This window comes from Penicillium manginii, assembly GCF_028828005.1.
Source record: "Penicillium manginii strain IBT 31320 chromosome Unknown utg000006l:1.0-4164085.0:1.0-4166146.0, whole genome shotgun sequence".
NCBI classification, from domain to species: Eukaryota; Fungi; Ascomycota; class Eurotiomycetes; order Eurotiales; family Aspergillaceae; genus Penicillium; species Penicillium manginii.
Window position 1 is genome coordinate 3,181,051 of NW_026643107.1, and position 18,147 is coordinate 3,199,197.

At 46.5% G+C, this 18,147-nt stretch overlaps 9 protein-coding genes across 9 annotated transcripts; 5 read left to right on the top strand and 4 right to left on the bottom strand.

Annotated features, from left to right (window-relative positions):
* Positions 1 to 233: 233 nt before the first annotated feature.
* Positions 234 to 1,667, top strand: N7533_009561 (uncharacterized protein; the record flags this gene model as incomplete). Its single annotated transcript, XM_057106211.1, has 3 exons — positions 234 to 691; positions 746 to 1,355; positions 1,419 to 1,667. The coding sequence occupies 3 exons, from the start codon at positions 234 to 236 to the stop codon at positions 1,665 to 1,667; spliced, it is 1,317 nt and encodes a 438-aa protein (XP_056957660.1).
* A 269-nt stretch (positions 1,668 to 1,936) lies between these two features.
* Positions 1,937 to 3,894, bottom strand: N7533_009562 (putative MFS multidrug transporter; the record flags this gene model as incomplete). The annotated part of the gene is made up of 7 exons (XM_057106212.1): positions 1,937 to 2,496; positions 2,552 to 2,599; positions 2,653 to 2,895; positions 2,955 to 3,084; positions 3,148 to 3,561; positions 3,633 to 3,790; positions 3,843 to 3,894. The coding sequence occupies 7 exons, from the start codon at positions 3,892 to 3,894 to the stop codon at positions 1,937 to 1,939; spliced, it is 1,605 nt and encodes a 534-aa protein (XP_056957661.1).
* Positions 3,895 to 4,529: 635 nt separating this feature from the next.
* Positions 4,530 to 6,987, bottom strand: N7533_009563 (Zn(II)2Cys6 transcription factor; the record flags this gene model as incomplete). Its single annotated transcript, XM_057106213.1, has 7 exons — positions 4,530 to 5,059; positions 5,122 to 5,403; positions 5,459 to 5,578; positions 5,643 to 6,223; positions 6,294 to 6,397; positions 6,441 to 6,717; positions 6,767 to 6,987. The coding sequence occupies 7 exons, from the start codon at positions 6,985 to 6,987 to the stop codon at positions 4,530 to 4,532; spliced, it is 2,115 nt and encodes a 704-aa protein (XP_056957662.1).
* Positions 6,988 to 8,161: 1,174 nt separating this feature from the next.
* Positions 8,162 to 8,639, top strand: N7533_009564 (uncharacterized protein; the record flags this gene model as incomplete). Its single annotated transcript, XM_057106214.1, has 3 exons — positions 8,162 to 8,305; positions 8,385 to 8,534; positions 8,613 to 8,639. 3 exons carry the CDS (start codon positions 8,162 to 8,164, stop codon positions 8,637 to 8,639), a joined length of 321 nt encoding a protein of 106 aa, XP_056957663.1.
* Positions 8,640 to 9,479: 840 nt separating this feature from the next.
* On the top strand, positions 9,480 to 10,113 carry N7533_009565 (MARVEL domain-containing protein; the record flags this gene model as incomplete). The annotated part of the gene is made up of 3 exons (XM_057106215.1): positions 9,480 to 9,515; positions 9,568 to 9,789; positions 9,871 to 10,113. 3 exons carry the CDS (start codon positions 9,480 to 9,482, stop codon positions 10,111 to 10,113), a joined length of 501 nt encoding a protein of 166 aa, XP_056957664.1.
* Positions 10,114 to 10,576: 463 nt separating this feature from the next.
* On the bottom strand, positions 10,577 to 11,477 carry N7533_009566 (uncharacterized protein; the record flags this gene model as incomplete). The annotated part of the gene is made up of 2 exons (XM_057106216.1): positions 10,577 to 11,365; positions 11,427 to 11,477. The coding sequence occupies 2 exons, from the start codon at positions 11,475 to 11,477 to the stop codon at positions 10,577 to 10,579; spliced, it is 840 nt and encodes a 279-aa protein (XP_056957665.1).
* An 893-nt stretch (positions 11,478 to 12,370) lies between these two features.
* On the top strand, positions 12,371 to 13,291 carry N7533_009567 (SDR family oxidoreductase; the record flags this gene model as incomplete). The annotated part of the gene is made up of 1 exon (XM_057106217.1): positions 12,371 to 13,291. One exon carries the CDS (start codon positions 12,371 to 12,373, stop codon positions 13,289 to 13,291), a length of 921 nt encoding a protein of 306 aa, XP_056957666.1.
* A 208-nt stretch (positions 13,292 to 13,499) lies between these two features.
* On the bottom strand, positions 13,500 to 15,450 carry N7533_009568 (cytochrome P450; the record flags this gene model as incomplete). The annotated part of the gene is made up of 5 exons (XM_057106218.1): positions 13,500 to 13,991; positions 14,057 to 14,780; positions 14,848 to 14,864; positions 14,930 to 15,038; positions 15,131 to 15,450. 5 exons carry the CDS (start codon positions 15,448 to 15,450, stop codon positions 13,500 to 13,502), a joined length of 1,662 nt encoding a protein of 553 aa, XP_056957667.1.
* Positions 15,451 to 16,080: 630 nt separating this feature from the next.
* On the top strand, positions 16,081 to 18,135 carry N7533_009569 (fungal specific transcription factor domain-containing protein; the record flags this gene model as incomplete). Its single annotated transcript, XM_057106219.1, has 1 exon — positions 16,081 to 18,135. The coding sequence occupies one exon, from the start codon at positions 16,081 to 16,083 to the stop codon at positions 18,133 to 18,135; it is 2,055 nt and encodes a 684-aa protein (XP_056957668.1).
* Between the last annotated feature and the right edge of the window lie 12 nt (positions 18,136 to 18,147).

The following is an 18,147-nucleotide window of genomic DNA, read 5'->3' on the forward strand; positions in this document are numbered from 1 at the left end:
TTTATTTCTGGGACAATCAAACTTAACAGACCCACTCAATATCTTCTCCAGAGTAAATCTAAGGCATTTATGATCAAAAGTGGGCAGTGCGGAGACATTTGTACTAGGCGACGTGGGGGCCGTGACTTCAAAGAGGGGCAACGGGATAAGCTCGCACCCACCACTCTCTCACTCTCCAGCCAGAACGTCAAGGCGCCACAGGACCAAAATGCAGGGCATCATGGATGGTTGAAATGGCTGAGGTCCTAGGAACCATTTCGGCGGCCCTACAAGTAGCCGAGCTTGGGGGTCGTCTCTCAGTCAAGCTGTGCACTTTCGCGCACAAGTTCAAGAATGCCGACAAGGCATTACGAAGTTTATCCAACGATGTGGCACTCACTTGTAGTGTGCTTCGTCAATTAGGCGACAGTATGCGACAGGATGATATGGTTTCTTTGTATTCCCCCGACGCCTTCGCCACTGCACAGGACGTGTTAGAAGAATGCAAGAAGGTTTTCAAGGACCTCGAGAATGAGATTGAGCAGCAGCGCCCAGATGCTTCATCCAAGTCTCGCATGGAACGGGCAACTCGCAAAATATGGTTTTTGATGAACGAGCCTCGTTTGGATGCGGTGGCTGGAAATTTGGAGCGACTGAAATCGACCATGCTTTTGATGCTCAATGTTGTCATTTATGCTGGACAGCTTCGCAGGTATTATATGATGACTTCTGCGGCTGGAATTGTTAACAACTAACCGATTCATAGTCGACATGAAGTGAATCTAGCGCAAGAGCAGCGCGAACTTCTGCAAATGCTAGCTGTGGAGAAGATTGAAAGTGAAAGGAAATTCGAGCAATTGACCGCGTCAATACAAGTTTTCACTTTGAATATTGAGAATCATGAAAATGGGATGCCAGCTCAAACACAAGATTATGATATAGCCAACGATGAGCTTCAGCACTACTACGATATGATAAAAGGTGTTCTAAATACCATAGATACCGCAGAGCGTTATTTGGATAAAAGTCGCTACCGAAGACTGAAGGCTGGATTCAGTGCCTTACATGAAGAGGAAGCTGTACGACTCAAGGAAGCTTATGGACCCAGAGCCTCTCATCTTCTCTCTCAGTTGAAAATAGCTCCGGCGCCCAACGAAGGTAGAACTATTCAGGAGATGCCTCAACCTCAAGGGCCGCCCTCGCGAGCAACACCATCAGAATTCCCCTCCAAAAAGAGGAAAAGCAAATCGAGACATCCTATCATGAGGACAACGCCATCACTAAAGAACCAAACAGAGTCATTGTATCCGGAAATGCCGACAATGATGGCTCATAAACCTCGCAAATCCGAATACAACGATCTAAGCATTCCCGATGTATGTTCTCGTTCACCAAAACTTCATAACAGTTGCGCGGAGCCCTAATAAAATGGTTAATAGACTGCCTTCAATCTCGACTTGGGTGATTTGGATAACCAAGACGCCCTGGAGAGTTTTGATTTTGATACCTTCCTCAACAATGACAAAGACGAGACCGGGTTCGGCTTTGATCCAAACATGCCCTCGGGGCTCGACATGAACTCGCTTGCGATGCAAGCGAAGCAGAAATGTGATGTCAAAGAGTCGTCCGCAATGGACGACACATCCCCGGAAACCCAGATGTCTGGATATTGCGCTGGACAACACTAGAAAAGACCGAGCTACGCCAATGAAATGTTTTCCTTAACAAGACCTATGTTTTCATCCTGAAATAAAATGCGCTATTTCAATTGTCAAAAGTATGAGATTATAATTATTTACTATAGTACTAGTAATGCAATGAATACGGCTTGAGCGACAGGCCAACAATTTATAGATCCAATTCCCTCAACGACCAGGTCATGCAAATGCAATTTTTTTCCAGCAAGCCCAAAAGAGAGGTTTGTCATTCATTCGTGATTTCAGAAAGTGGGAGATCATTATGCTTCTGCTTCTTGTGGCGTTCTGGCTCCGCTGGACTTGAGCAGATCCTCTTCCAACAGGCGCTGACAGAAAGCACTTTGCTTTCGAATCCAAGGTCCAAAATAAAGCAAAGCGAACGGGATAGGGATGCAGCCTAAGCTAGCGAATCCAAGAACCGATGTTCCCCATGCCACTCCGAGCTTTGCATAGAGGGGGTCGGCAGCTAGAGGGAACAGAGCGCCGGCAATACTTCGCAGGATCATCGAGGAGGCCAATGCGCTCGCAGAGTAGATTCGGTATGCATCAGTCACGTATGTGAGAAGCGAGATGAAAATACTCTGGTATCCGATACCAAAGACAAGTCCCGAGAGCACGGGGACAATCCAGTGAACGGAGGACTTGGCCGACCATGCCAGCCAGAATAGACTGATCGTGAGACAGGGGCCGGCGACACAAGATGTGGGAAGGCGATGATATTCAGGACTGGAGGCCCAGCGTTTTCCGGACTTTTTTGCTTTTTCGTAAAAGGCGTCGTAGAAGAGGGCGAATAGACAGGATGATGCGGCGCCAATTCCCACTGCAATGTATAAGTTTTTGGATAACTTCTCCAGATGAAGGCGTAATTTACTCACTTGGAATGTATGTAAGAGATGTTTTCGCAACATCGAAGTGGTATGTCTCTGCAGAAAATTAGTATTGGAAAATATTCTGATCATGATACGAAGACACTTACGCTGAAAAATGATAGGGTATGCTTGGAAGTAGAAGAATACCATGCTCCAGGCAAGTGAAATGAAGATGCCGGTGAAAAGCACGATGGGCTCGAAGACGAGCATTGTAAGAGGACGGGTGAATGTTTGAGTGAGGGTAAAAGCGGCATCAGACTTCAACTCTTGTGGAGCAATATAACGGTCGGATCCACTCTCCTTTCTCAATTTCCTGGAATGCTTTTTGAGTAAAGCAGGAGAGAAAGTTTCTTTGGGAATTGGATTAGCCGAATGAAGATTTGTGAATTTTGAATAAAGCTGGACTTACCCGATAGGAAGAGCAGTCCTATCCAAGTTAACCCACTGAGGATCAAGTCGATTCGAAAAGTCCAGCGCCAGCCATATTGAACTGAGCACCCGGAGATAATTGGACCGATGATGGGTCCGAAACTAGTGGCCTAAGAATGACGTTAGATTTCTATTATGTGTTGTGATGATCAACTTCGAGTATATCACCATACCGACATGTACATCGCCATTGCTCGACCACGAGCTCGCAGATCGGAAAACATGTCTGCATAAAGACCCCCGACAACAGTCTGAGGGGCAGCAGCCATGGTCCCACAGATGACCCGAAAAATCAACAGCGATGTCCAATTTGGTGCTAGAGCACAACCCAATGTGCCTAGCCAAAAGACAGTAAAAGTCCAAAAGATAACGGGCCTCCGTCCGATAGTTTCACTAAGAGGACTGAAAATGAGGGGCCCGATACAGTATCCAATCAGAAAAATGGCTGTTGGCAGGACTTTTTGCCCGCCGCCCGACAGGTTGAAATCCTGCATGATAGCGGGGACTGCATTACTAGGCAAAGAAGAAGATATTCCACTATTGAGCACAACAATAAGTGCAATAACTCCATTGTAGACTTTTTTATTCTATTGAGGATAACTGTTAGTATGGTCGAATGACTAGATATTTTGTGTATAACAGGAATATCATAGCATACAAGAGGCCAATTGTTTGGGTTTGCCTTCGAGTCCTCAGTGAACTCGACAAGTGTTTGATTGGTAGGCAAATCCACCAGTAAATAATCGTTATTATCCATTATGTCACCCCTGGACATTGTAGAGCCAGTTTCTTTCTCATTAGAAGTGGGTTTCTTATCTAGAAGCTGTTAGATGCCAAGGCAAGAGAAAGTGACCAGGGGCTGTCGTACTTGGAGAATGTTTGGCAAAGAAGGAATGGCCCGAATTCGAAATTATTACCATTTTGGATGTAGAGGGGCAAGCCCATGGAGATTCAGATACAGAAAGAGAAGGAAGTGAGCCTGTAGATCATGTCTATATCCAAATGTCTCCTAATTGTGCGGACGAGCTACTATATACTAAAGCTTTTGTCCACTATTTTATACGGTGGGGCAAAATCTCTGCGAAGAACTTGACTCACTACACCTAGAATTTGCAACCATGCATAGTGTTCCAAACTATTATGTTTGCGATCTTAGAAAGTATCCAATGAAAGGGGATGTATACTTCGAAATTTGAGTAAGTGGGTCGGAGACGGATCGGGGCCGGTCCCTAGGGCAAAACAGATCCGGCCCCGGTCAGGACCCGGTCCCTGACGGGCGTCTCCGAAGTCTAGATCCACCTCCGCTGCGTTATTTTTACTCATATTGTGGGTTACTTTGCCATCAACGCGCAATTTTTTGCGAATGTTCGGGGTCTGATACTGTATGGCGGCCCGAAATTTCGCTCTCAGCTGGACAAGTCCGTTGACTGATCGACGGACTATCAACATGAGACCGACTTTATGGTTTGAGAGGGCTAGCTACGACTTTCTAGGTTCATTCACGTCAATTCAAATTGCAAATGAATTGGTTCCATTCTCTCATTATCTCATTAATCTATTGTGGCATTGAAGGCATCATCGGGAGGAAATCGAATATATCGTTCTGTCCCTCCTCAAAAAGACCGAAGGAGTCCGCAATGGAGTTAGACATAGTCCAGTTGGGAGCTTCCATTGTATCTGGAAGTCTTGAAAGTGGCGGTCTAGCTGTAGCAGTTGTATCGTTGCTTGGAAGCGGGGCCATGCCTGAATCCTTGCTAACTGGAATGGAAGCCCCGGTTCTGTAGCGAGGATACTCTAGGGCTGTCGAAGGAGGGGGGTTCGGCATGGGACTATCGGCACCCCTGTATGAAGGCACGGACCCATCGCCTTGCTCCGATACATGTGGTCCTTCCCCGCTGTCATTGCTCTGTGGACACTGGCTTGCAATCAGAGCACGTGCATAGTTCACGAAGATAGAGACGGTGCGATGGATGTCCGGGTAGGGCGGCTGCTTCAAGAAATCGCAAATCTTTTCCGCTCTCTCCAAGAGAAGGTCTTGGTCTATCATATTTGGGCGCCAGCGTGCGATGCGAAGTGCAAAAGTCGCTGTTTGTTGATAAGCATGTCTGCCCAATACAAGTAGGTCTAGGTCCGAATGTCACACTTACTGACAAAGGCAATTGTCAGGGCCGGGTAAGTCGGCGCCCATGACAGCTGGCATCGGTAGGCTGGCTCATTGATCAGAAATGCCATCTGGTCCATAATCGTGGCAATGAGTGATTGCCACAAAGCCAGGACATCTTGATCGATGGTCTCAGTATCGGAATTAGATGAGGTAGGCTGTAGTTTCTGAATGCGGGCCAGTGAAGCACAAAAGACAAATATCCTAGCATATAAAAGCATAAGCTTCAAGCTACTCCGTTGAAAAGCCCCTGCATGGAATCCATTATCTTTCAAAGTAGTTAGCAGTTGAAGTATTGCGACATGGCAAACTGAAGTGCTCACTCATGTGGATTTCATCCCATGTGGTCCACCAGCTTTGTAATCTGGCCATTATGGCCGGTAGTTCTGTCGAAACAATGTCACGAATTTCTCCGCAGTTTTCGATCACCAAACGTGAATTTCCTTATACTTAGTTAGCCGAAGATTCACAATGATGAGTAATAGAGAGTTGTGGAGATTTCTTTACCTCGAAGTTGATGGAGTTCAACTATACATACTGTTCGCATGTCAGATGGAAGAGAAAGTGGATAATCAAGAAACCTTCGCAATTTCATGATGTCAACCTCTCCAATACGCGACTTTCGGCCTGTTCCAGAAGCCACATCTAGTTCTAGAGTGAAACTGATGAGCCATGTTCGTGTCTCCCACACTAGTTGACGATCTGCCATGGAAGCTGATAGCGAGCTTCTCGGGATTTCTTCTTGTGACAGTAGTCTGTCGAGCGACTTTTCGAGTCCAGAGTCTAATGCGGTTCTCAAGATGAGGGCAGTGGAGAACCAGGTCTTCTCCGAATATGCGGCCAACAGAATCATTCCCTGTACTGTCTCAAGCTTTGTAGGGCGCTCGAAGAAGCTATCTTCGGCCAATCTCTGAGCCTCGTCTTGTAGAACACGTTGCATGTGTGTGTCACTTCGGAGATCCACGACGGCGCGACTGGCCAAGTAAATTATCACGGTGAAGCAAAACAGAGAGCGTGACCGTATTGAATCAAATGTATCTCGGATCGGATCGAACAAACCCAAGAAATTCTTCATACCGCCGGTAAATCTAAATTACAGGATTAGGGATTGACTTCGGGTTGGTTTTAGGAGTCTCCTCTATGGGTCGGGTTGCATACCGATCATACATCACACGAGCACGTTCTTCCGTGATGATGTCGCGAGCAATGATGTCTCCTCGAGGATCACCCCCCGATGAATTCTCCATAAATATCTCAAGTATCTGTCAGCCAAGTCCAGCCTGTATCAAAAGATTCACAACTCACATCATCAGAACCGAGTAGATTCACAGACATCGAGTGAACTGCCGAAGCCGGGGCAACCATATCATTTGGACTTAGTTGCTGCGACTCCGGTCCATGATGATCTGCAGTTTGAGATCGTCTAGGTTCTCGGAAAGATGATGTCTCTGGTAGTAAGTCGATTGAAGCATCGAAAGAAGCATCATGACCAGCAGCTGGAGAGTACTCGCGTTCTCTTGATGCAGGTGTATGGAAGCCACTTCGGTGGTCCAACGGTGAAGCTACCGCCGAGGTTCTAAATCTAAACAAATCAGCACTGCGGGTTGTGAAATGAATTGAGATGTCCGCACCGTCCAGGGGTGGTTGTTTTTCGTCGGCGGTCACTGCCTCTCCTAGTGTCTTCAATAGGATCAAGAATGCAGTCGCGGCCCGTTGAGCGACAGCGGAAGCAAGGGACTTGATTCCGTGCGTCGCAGCGCATCTTCTGCCGACGACACCACCGGCATGCTTTGAAGAACCGGACCGGAATGTTCTCCGCTCGGAACACGATCTCCGAGCCTCTTTCACTCATAGCTGCGATCCAATCAATTCATAGCATTCCTGAAACGAGACCAAAGAGAGACGCGCTCAATAAACCTGTCTCGAGTCGAATTTCCCACAATGCTTCAAGTTATGCAGTGCGTGTTACTTTGCAGCTTCCGGTCGCGCTTGCGGGGAACGGCAATCTAGACCGGTCACGTGTGATGGGGGTATGTGAGAAATGCGCTAATCCAATTGGGATTTACGAAGTATAAGATTCGCCTAACTATGGGCAATACATGATTCCCAGGATTTAACTCTCGATATTGGTTGGAACTAACTCGGAATATAATCGTCCTGAGGCTCATCTTCTTCCTATGATTACAGTTTTGTCAAAATGCTAGCTATGATAGGACATGTGCTTCCCGCTGCCTCCACCATCATCTTCTGGCAACGTAATTGCGTAAATATCTTTACTAGCCGCCTACTCCTCATTGATCAGTCGAGCAGTCTGTAAGCCCTGGAGGCCTAGGAAATAGCAAAGCCTCCTTCTTCAAAGATGACATCGGAGAAGAGGAGCAGTAAGGAGACTTGAAATTCCGATCGAGTACAAATTTCCTCTGAAGCAACATTGCTCATTAAGCCCAGCGGCAATACGAACCAGAATAGTCACCCAGTGGCTGAGCTCTTTCTTGCCAGTGTCAAATGATTGACCTCGCGTATATTGCAATTCGCGGAGTAGCGCAGTGTACTGCATTATTCGAGAACAAACATATTAGGCGTAGTTCATAGCAAGGTCATGCGATTTGAACAAAAGCGGATGTATCCTTTCTTCGTCACGGTCCACAAATCCCGAGAAGGATTCGATTGGAAGTTCCTACTGCGGAAGTGTGGAATGCCATTCATCTAGCCTCCTAGATTCAGTTTTCAAAGATGCAAGGCACTTCTCAGCAGTAAGGCCTGAGAAATTTATCCCACTATGCCCTAGCTGTAGAAGAGCTATGTTATTGAGACGATATGATTCGCACGAAATCGACTTGACTATAGCTCACTGTGCAGAGTAGTTCATTCCAAGGTTTTGCTGTGAATATTGATGTATTCTATCTTGGTATTACTCCAATTATGCGGCTTCAAATATTGTTAAAATTGGGTCAAGAAGCATGGAATTTTTAGAAAGTTAGTTGTCATCCCAATTTCACCTGAACATATCAGTGAAAATACCCAACATGTCGTTCAGCCATGAAGCAGTGAACACAACGGAAGCCCCTCCTCCTCGGCCATTTTACAACCAAGCAGTCGTTGCAAATGGCTTTCTTTTCTGCTCGGATCAGCTTCCAAAGGACTCTACCGGCAGAATTGTCTCGGGGACTGTGTAGGACCGTGCGGTATAATCCCTTGTCTAAATTTCGTGTATTGGATGCAAATTTGTCCCAAGTCTGTCTGTTTCAGAATCAATGCATCAAAAACCTGAAGGCAGTACTTGAATCAGCTGTTTCCAGTCTAGAGAAAATGGTTGGGGTCAATGTCTTTCTAGCCGACATGGAAGATTTTGAGAAGATGAACGAAACGTACTTGCAGTGGTTTGGCGAGATAAAACCTGTCCGAACATAAGTAAACAGCCCCATTCCAAAGTTGCCACAAAAATAATTTCAAATAACATTTTGAATGAATGAATAGTTGCGTTGCGGCCAAATGAATTCCTGAATATACTGATTTTGAGATGAAGTGGGTTGCGCTCCTGTGATTTGAAGATACTATTGGTGCAGATCTAAATGGAAGTGCTGGATAGAATATCCTTTTCTCATTTCGCGAGTTTCTATAAGCTTTCCCCAAGTTCACCTCTGAGATAATGTGATCAATACCCTGGGCAATTCTAGACTTTCATTTCGGCTTTTAGAAGGCGGTGGCATTCTCAGTCTTCTGTAGTTAAGCGCCGACGGACCAAAGAGACGAGGAGAAGATGGAGTCGAACCCTTTGGGATTGCAGCCAAGATATTCCAAACTGGCGGTAGAGAGTTGACCCTATTAATAACTTCAACTTCTCTTTCGTCTCTGGCCTCCTTCGTCCTGATGGGCTTACTACTACTGCGTACTAGTAATACCAAACTCTCGATATGTTGAAAATCAGCTCGTCACCTTGGCCACCTGTGTTCTTGCAGATCCCTCATTCTGGAGTGATGTGTTGGGAAGATGCACTAAAAATAGAGTCATAGTTTGTTTCAACTCCAGGGAAGCCACTGAATGGGACGGCTCGGATTTTGCTAGCGAATATCATTCGTCGCCTACTTGATTATGTGTCCTGGGTGGTCCTCTCGAGCTTTTTTGGCCCCAATTTAGCGCCAAACAAGAGGCTCCCACCCCTTTGCAGTATGTGCGGGGCTCAAAGGGGATTTTTATTTAACAGGCTTAGAGTCCCGTCCTGATTCTCCTGAAATGTCGGCAAATCAAAAAGTTGCCGTTTCTCCCGCCGTCCAATATTAATTTCAATTCTTCATTCGACCATAAAGCCGCTGATACTCAACTTTCAACCATAAACAACCCAGGATGCAGATCATCAACAGCATTGTCCGGTTTTTCCAGGTTGGATATTTATGGTTCTGTGTTCTCGTTTAGGGACTAATCGTAATCCTAGGCCATATTTTCAATCGTTGTCCTAGCGCTTTCCATTTTACTTGCTCGTCAACAATATTATGGCAAAGTCCCGTCTCAAACAAACTATGCCGCTTTCACAGGTGCCCTGGGAATTGTTGCAGCTATAGTTGGGACTGCCTCAATGTTCATTGACCGTCTCAAGGGAATCATCTCGTGGGTTCTTGACGGGGTCACCGCAATTGCTCTATTGGCTGCTGGTATCGTATGTCATGCCCTTTACTCGTGCGATTTCGAGAAGAGGACTTCAAGACTTCTAGAGATTGAGGCTGATTTCATACACTAGGCTTATGCTGTGGCCTTGCGCGGTACTAATTGCGACGATGACAAAGTTGGTGGAAGTACCTGGGATAACCCGTTGATCAGCGGAGGTTGTTATTACGATGATGACGGCAATAAGTGGTGTCGTGACGGCGGAGTCGTTAAGAAGCGATGTACACGCGCCACTGCCGATACTGCATTCATGTTTCTTGCTTGTATTGCTTGCATTGGAGCACTGGTATCCTCTTACATCACCCGGCATCGTTGAGCATGTGATTTACGACTCGGGCTTTGATCGTAGACACGAACGATGCAACAGAAACTATCCAACTTTAATTTCTATAAGACTCTTCCGCCTTTTATCTAGGTATTCTGCGCGAACGTACCAATGAATACCATCGCGAAATAATCTTGCTTGTTTCGCGTTCTCTGGGGCTGGATCTTGCAAGTCCGGGTAGCCTTGAAAGAATTATGCTTTGAAATTGCTTTTGGCTCTCTGACACGAAACACCTGGGCAGTCATTGCCAATCAAAATTCAAAATGCCTTGGGGCATTTCTCACCCAAAAAGATATTTTGTTCGAATTCCGGAGCGCCTCTGTTGGTACTCAATTCAATTTTTTGACTTGCCATGGATCCGACACCGCCTGTCAGTGGCTGGCTACATAGACTACTCAAATTTCAGCTCTGCATAGTACTAGTATCTGTTGCATAGTAATTAATAGTATCTGTATCACGCAAGTCCACATTGAATCCGAGGAAGCAAAAGCATCTTCTGTATATCACGTTCACTTCCATTATGCCTTTCAAGATACATGCAAATCGCCTGGCATTCCAGCCGAGCTCGCCTCTCAACCCACCATAAGGAATCCCACATAGCCCCATACCAGTAGGCCATGATAAGGAGGGCGCGGGAATCCTTTTGATGTAACAAGACTCTAAAAGGGACTTTCATGAAGTTCAGGAATACAAGATAATTCTTCATGGTTGCCCTTGTACATTTGATCGGTAACAATTGTGACAGGGTGGAGACAGCTGAATAGTAGGGGTTGCGGTCGCAGGCCAATGGTTCGTCGAGGCGACAAAGTTCAACGAATTCGGGTAGCATATCTTGGACCTCTAAGATAGAAGGCTCAGTCGACATTGTCACGTATTCATCTTTCATGAAATGAAAGACGCTATCGGGTCGTAAAGGATCTGTGGCCTTCCAGAGAGCCATTTTACCTCGAGTCAGATGAAGCCATGTCAGATCAGACGGATCGGCTGGCTTCATTGGCCAGGCTTCCGTCGGGGTGGATGCCTCAAGAGAAGTGACGTTTGCAATGCCTAGCATAGCAGCAGAAGCCCAGAGAGCGTCACGGTCCTGGGGCCGTATTGGAGATGAAATCTTTTGATTCAGTGACGCAGCTCCCCGAGACCAGTGATAGGACTCGATCAGAGATCGCTGTGCGTTCCTTGGGCTGGCTAAGAATCTTTCATGTGTTGCAGTGATAACTTGAATGACGTGCATCAAAAACGGATACTTTGGAGCATTTAGTATGATTTGTATTTATTTGCCTGCAATAATGAGCTCGATGACTTACTTCCATGGCCATTCTGACGACCTCATTTTTGTATAGCTCGGTAGAACGCATTGTAGCAAAAGTATGTACTGTATGGGTTTGAAATCGGCTCAGACGAGCAAGTCCTTCCACTTCCAGTGTAAATGAGTCAGGTCCATCCCCTACAATTGCGAAGGATTGTAAAGAAGGCTTCAACGTTTGAGCCCCGAAGAATACGTGGCCGGGAGAGCTTTCGAGCTTATGCTCTGTAGCCAACTGAAGATCAGAGCCCGTAGGTAGAGTATAATTACATGCTACCCCATAATTCACACATTTCATGCAGTGTGGTTTGGCTTCGTCACACTTGCAATTTGCTATATTCAGATTCAGTTTTAGAGTTGTGGTGGTGATTAAGAACGTACTTTGACACGACGTATCTTGCAATTCCGGCATCCACGGCGAGACTTGGTATGCTTCCGACGTCTTCTATCGTCTTCCTCGGGAGGGGCTGATACCGAAGGCATATTGCCTCATACTGTATTGAGATGGGTCAATTCGGATCAGGATGCATGAGGGGTAAATTAAGGGAGATGTGAAGTTGGTGGCAGGGCCGGCGGGTCGATTGCGCCGACCGCAGCCTTACTCTGAGCTTACCTGATGCCGATTGGTCATTTTGGGAATTAAGTGGGTCGACGCTAACCACCTTTCGTATTTATATGACACTAATCCAATTTAGGAGGTCTACCATCCGGAGTTATCGAAAGCTCTTGAGTTAGGGACACGCAATGAACAATGGAAAATCAAGCCATGGGGTTATCAGTCTTATTTCCGTTGGAATTCGGGATTCGGGAGAATTCAAACCTCACCTAGGGTATAAAAGATCCCAGAAATCCATCTTAGTTGATGCATACTCAAGAAGAACTTCCTTTTCAACAACTTTCATTCTATACAAAGTTATCTCACTTCATACTCGATCTATCACTAAAATGCGAGTCTTCGTCACCGGTGCCACTGGCTTCATTGGTCAAGCAGTTGTCCAAGAGCTTCTTGACGCAGGCCATAAAGTCATTGGACTCGCTCGCTCGGAGGAATCGGCTACTGCACTGCAAGCGAAGGGTGTTGATGTCATCCGCGGATCTCTCGAAGACATCGAAAGTCTCAAGCGCGGAGCAAGAGAAGCCGATGGAGTCATCAATCTGGCCTTCAATCATGACTTTACCAAATATGAAGAAAACACCAACACCGAGTATGCAGCTATTCAGGCTATTGGCGCTACTCTGGTTGGGACCAACAAACCTTTCGTTATCACTATGGGTACCCTAATCTTGCCTAAGGGCAAATTGGGTGTCGAGGAATCGGTCATCGACTATGACGATGCCATGAACGTGCGCGCTAAAAGTGAGAAGGAGGTGGATATTCTTGCAGCCCAGGGTGTACGCGCCTCGGTAGTCCGGCTTTCGCCAACAGTACATGGCCCTGGCGACCTCGCGTTTATCAATATGCTTGCCCAGATTGCTCGTGGAAATGGCGAGGCGGCGTATATTGGCAATGGGCTCAACCGTTGGCCAGCTGTTCATCGTCTTGATGCTGCACGTCTATTTCGCCTGGCTACTGAGAAAGGTGTTGCAGGAGGGCGGTATCATGCGGCTGCGGAAGAGGGCATCCCATTCAAGAATATTGCGGAAGCTCTGGGTCAAAGTCTGGGTCTTCCAGTAGTGTCAAAGACACCTGAAGAGGCACCAGCATACTTCAGAGGCTTTATTGCCGCCCTTGCTGGTGTGGATAACCCTACTTCTAGCACGAAGACTCGGGAAACACTCGGATGGAAGCCTTCCGAGTCGACTCTCCTCGAAGATATCAAGTCAGGACTATACAATGATGCAAAGAGCACAAGCCTTTCCGTTTAGTTTAGTATACGCAGAGCTTGTCGGTTGATTCAGGGGTTGAGATTAGTGCAGAATTTTGAGAACTAAATGTATTGACTTTCCCCAAATTTGGTTTTATTGACTGATAGCCGTCGGCAGCTTTATTCAATACTGGTAGTCACTTTAGGGATATCAGAATCTAGCATCATCCTCATGTCCTCGACAAGCAATATTGAGTAATTTGGTAATCTCAGACAGCGTTGCCACATGCCGTCCATTTTAGTTGAACCTCTTTCGGATCCTTGACCGATAATGTCAACTTGGTCACGGTGTCTGTTATGGCCCTTTGAAGTCTGAGCGCCGGATCTTCGGGTTTGTCTCCAGGGACAGTGAGCGGCGAGCAGCGACAGTTTCGGAACAGGATTGCCATTGTCGCGACGAACTCTACCTGCGAGAACCTCAAGCCTGGGCATATCCGTGGTCCCCCTGACCAAGGGTAAAATGTACCTTTGTCGGGAGTGATGAGATCTCCCGAGTCATCAATCCATCGAGAAGGTCGAAAATCCATAACGTCGTCACCCCAAATTGCCGGGTCCAAGTGAATGATGGACTGCTCAACAAAAATATCCAAGGGAGGCATGAGAATATAAGTCTGGCCATCGGTTCCAGTACTAAGCGATGTGGGGTTGAAGATGGCACGGGTGGTGTGTTCCACTGGTGTATACAACCTCAATGTTTCAAACTATGGACAATACCATCAATATCTTTGCAATCAGATCGATCCAAGAAGGGTACGGAATACCATACCATCAAAGCCAGCGTGCGCTTGCATTTTGGAAAAGTATTTTCGTAATTCCAATTGGATCCTGCCATGTCTAAGCCGTGAATTTCATGCTGAATCCAGTCTTGCCATTCAGGATAAAGAGCTAGAAGTATCACTGCAAACCCCATAGTATTAGCAGTGGTTTCAAACCCAGCCGAAGTAAATACGAAAAGATTTCCGCTAATTTCCTCTTGTGTCAGTGAAGGTTTTGCCTCATGCTCGTTATTCTCTTCCTCCGAAAATTGAAGCATTAGGCTTAGAAAATTAGATTCGGTGTGTGTCTTGCCGCAATTTGATTCTCTTTCGTTTCGAAGGATTTCCTGAATATACCGAGGAGCCCGTTCCAGATGATACCCCATGCTTTGTAACGCGAGCGGCATGAAGGGTAGCTGCATAATCTTCCGGGGAAGAAATGCTGCTTCTAGAATCATAGTCGTCACCAAACCCAGCATTCCAAAGTAGGCTTCTTTTCCTGTTGCACTTTTTGGAGGAATGCCCAAGTTATTTGGTGACCATGGCTGTTGCCAGTTATATCCAGCTTTTCCGATGACGTTGATTGCTATACTGCGGAGGCCCTCCAGGGTCTCATTGCCTGGGTGATCCACGAGATAGTTGACCATGTCTTGTGCTTGCTGAAGTGTTTCAGTCCACACCACTCTGCTGATTCGCTCATCAAGGTTCTTATTGAACATTCTGCGATGTCGCTTCCTAAATTCCAGTTTGTGATCTTCAGAACGGCTTCTTGTCTAAGAAGGCGCCCGTCATGGAAACATACCATTCATCGCCATTTGTCTATTAGCCAAGCCTTGTTAAAAATCAAAACTGAGATCAAGATCGCATGTGAACTAAAGACTCACCATGAAGACATTAGACCCCAGAAATCCTAGGATGCTACTCACAATAGGGGCTTGTTGAAATTCGTTCCTATTTTGTAAAATTGCGGTGCCAATGGCTGGGTCTGCGCACCTGTTTTCAATAATCGAGTCAGCCCAGTCATGTATTGTAGTCGAATTTTTGAGTTCGTGGTTCGCGAAATATTTGTTTATGTTAACACTTACCATATCGTGAATTCATCCGGAGTTGCAACGGCGAAAATTGCCCCAAGACGATCGTGATACCATCTCTTCCGACGGGACTCCCATCCATGAATTGCTACATCAATCCGATCGTAAATCAAGCTCGGGAGATATTTTTCCAGATGAGGCTGCAGCATTGGTGCAAATACCACCCACAACGTGCTCTTGGTAAAAGCAGGTATGACATGTACCGGAAGCCCAGAGCGGCGAGCATGATAGTAGTTCTTGGCGAAACATCTAAGCTTGTAGATAACGAAAATCACAACCAAAGATTTGATCAAAATGAAGATTGAGAGCTTCATAGCTGGAGCATATGGGTTTTGTGACAGGAAGCGATCGGCAGCCAAAAAGCGTAGGGGGCACCAATTAATAATAGCTTCGGCACGGTGAGATCAATTTGGGGGCGCGCTGACATTGCTCCACTGGCATCATCATCACTGGCTCCCCCTTGGCTCAGCCCCTATCGCGACTGAGCCTAACGTTACTAGTCGATTTCACCATCCAATTGCTTAGCACTGCTTATTAACATGCTTTGTCATTGTAATCTTATGTTGAATAGTTTTCATGAGGAATTCTAAATCGAGCAGACTGATACCATTTTCCATACAATACTACATTTCCCCATAATGACCGATTCCAGGTCGTGAAAGCCCTTTTGGTCTGCATGGCCAATTAGGATTGACAACACGCCGCTCACTCTCAGAGGTTGCAAAAAAGCGTAATGGAATTCATACTAGTACGTTGGTTCTTCTGTCTGCCATGTTAATATCATGATGTCGAACGACAGTAGATGAAAAGAAAAGAAAAAAACAAGCATTTCCGACGTCATCTATCGCCGGTCACGTGGTTCGGCTTTAATGTTGGCGGCCTTACTTCTTCTTTCTTTCTCCTCTCCCATCATCAGATCTGAGAGAGAAAGATAATATGGAAAAATGGAACATAAACACTCTAGAGCTGAGGGGCCAGTCGAGTCATGTTCAAAGCCTGACACAAATTCGGTAAAAAGGCGAAGAGTCCGCAAAGGCACGTCCAGTTGCTGGGAATGCAAGCGTCGCAAACGACGTTGCGAACGCGATTTGAACTCCCCAATTTGTCTCTCCTGTCAGCGACATTGTGTTTCATGTGTCAGTCAGGAGTTACCCGACGCTACTCTGAAAGATTACCGAGAAATTGGACAACGCGTTAATCATGTTGAAGCCTTGGTCAACAAGCTCGTCCTGCAAAGAGAAGGGAGGCCAAGTCGAAGACAGCAATCCGATGCTTCGTCGGGTCAAACCGTGGCCAAAGGCGCAGAGGGATTCACATCTCTTCCAACTTTACGATCGGTTTGCCATGAAAGATTGTCGCGTGGTCGCTCCCTCAGTGGCTATCTTTTCTCCATCCTACCCCACCCTGCCACTTCGATTGTAATCCTGGGCAGCAGTGCTTTATTTTCTTCTCCTTTACAAAACTCTCAAGCACAAGAAGGTGTCAAATTCAATGTTAGGCACGCTGAACCAGAAATTGGTGGGCAGTCCACAGCTCATCCCTTGGTGCTCGCCCGAAGACTCGTCCAGCTCGCTCTTTGCCTGAAACAGTTCGATGCCTCATCTTCAAAGCAGCTGGAATCTCACTTGAATAACTCGATCGACAAAGCCTCTAGGAATTACCAGGAAATTGCCTCCCGCTTCGTCTTGTCCCAGGACTTTTTGGTTGATTCCCTCGACGGGGTAGAAACGCTCATTCTACAATCGTGTTACCATATCACAATTGGCGATACTCGAATGGCCTGGGCGGTTCAGTGCCGTGCCATAAATATTGCCCGCGCAATAGGCATCCAGAACCTAGCCGACATGGGGGACAAACGTGCTGAGCATATATGGTTTCGATTGGTTTATAGCGACCGATTTATGGCATTGATGCTTGGAATTCCATTCACCACCACCGATGCAGACTCGTCTTTAGAGACCCAGCTCCAGAATGGCACATCGTCGCAAAAGCTGGAGTGTCTCCATGTGACCATTGCTGGACGCATCATTACTCGCAATCTCCAAATGCAACAAGAAAGTCATCAAGAGGAGCTCAACAGTCGCGATATACGCTATAATTCTCATAGCGAGACTAAGAACATCGACGAGCAACTGAAGAAATCTGCCAAAATCCTCCAACCGACCTGGTGGCTAATGTTCTCTCTAGCAAACACAAATACAGGGATGGGTTCGGTTGGAGATACGGCAAAGCTCCTGATGCAGCTGCACCAGCATTACCTGGTTATACTTCTACATCAACCATATCTCATCCGGCTAATTACATGCGCACACGACTCGGTCTCCTTGGAACATAATTCAAGGGACTTCACCTACAGCAAGCTCGCTGCCGCATCCGCTGGCCGCGAGGGGCTTTTGCGGTACCTTGCCATCCGTGAACTACATCATTCGCCGACGTATCGTCTAACGGACGAGAAGATGTATACATGCGCCATTGCTCTTCTACTTGCCCATTTGGATGGTCATAGATACGGGAGTGCCAATGTTCTTGATCATCAGCGGCATCATGATCTTGGACTTATCAGCGAATCTATCAAGATGGTAGAGAAAGTTTCAAAGGCAAATAATGATCCAAGGGGTTTGGTGCTCATTCAAATTCTGAGAAAATTCATCTCTATCGAAGATGCAGCAGCAGAAGGCTCTACGTACCATGCATGGTGTGATAAAAGCACCCAGGCCAGCGACTATAACCCGGAGAGGCTTACAAAAGACTACTTATCACTATTGATACCATACTTTGGGGGAATCCACATCTCATGTCGAGAGCCATTCCTAACTCAGGAGCTGGCCATTCATAGTGTGTGCTTAGGAGATATGATACAAGAGCCTCAGCCAGGTCTGGACCACACGAACAAAACGGCCCAAGAGCTACTTGCGCTAAATCAAAGATGTGAGGAAGAAGAGGCACGTCAATTGTTCGAAAGTTGGACCCAAGCATCTCCAGGCACAGAAGAAGGATAAAAACATGCAAAA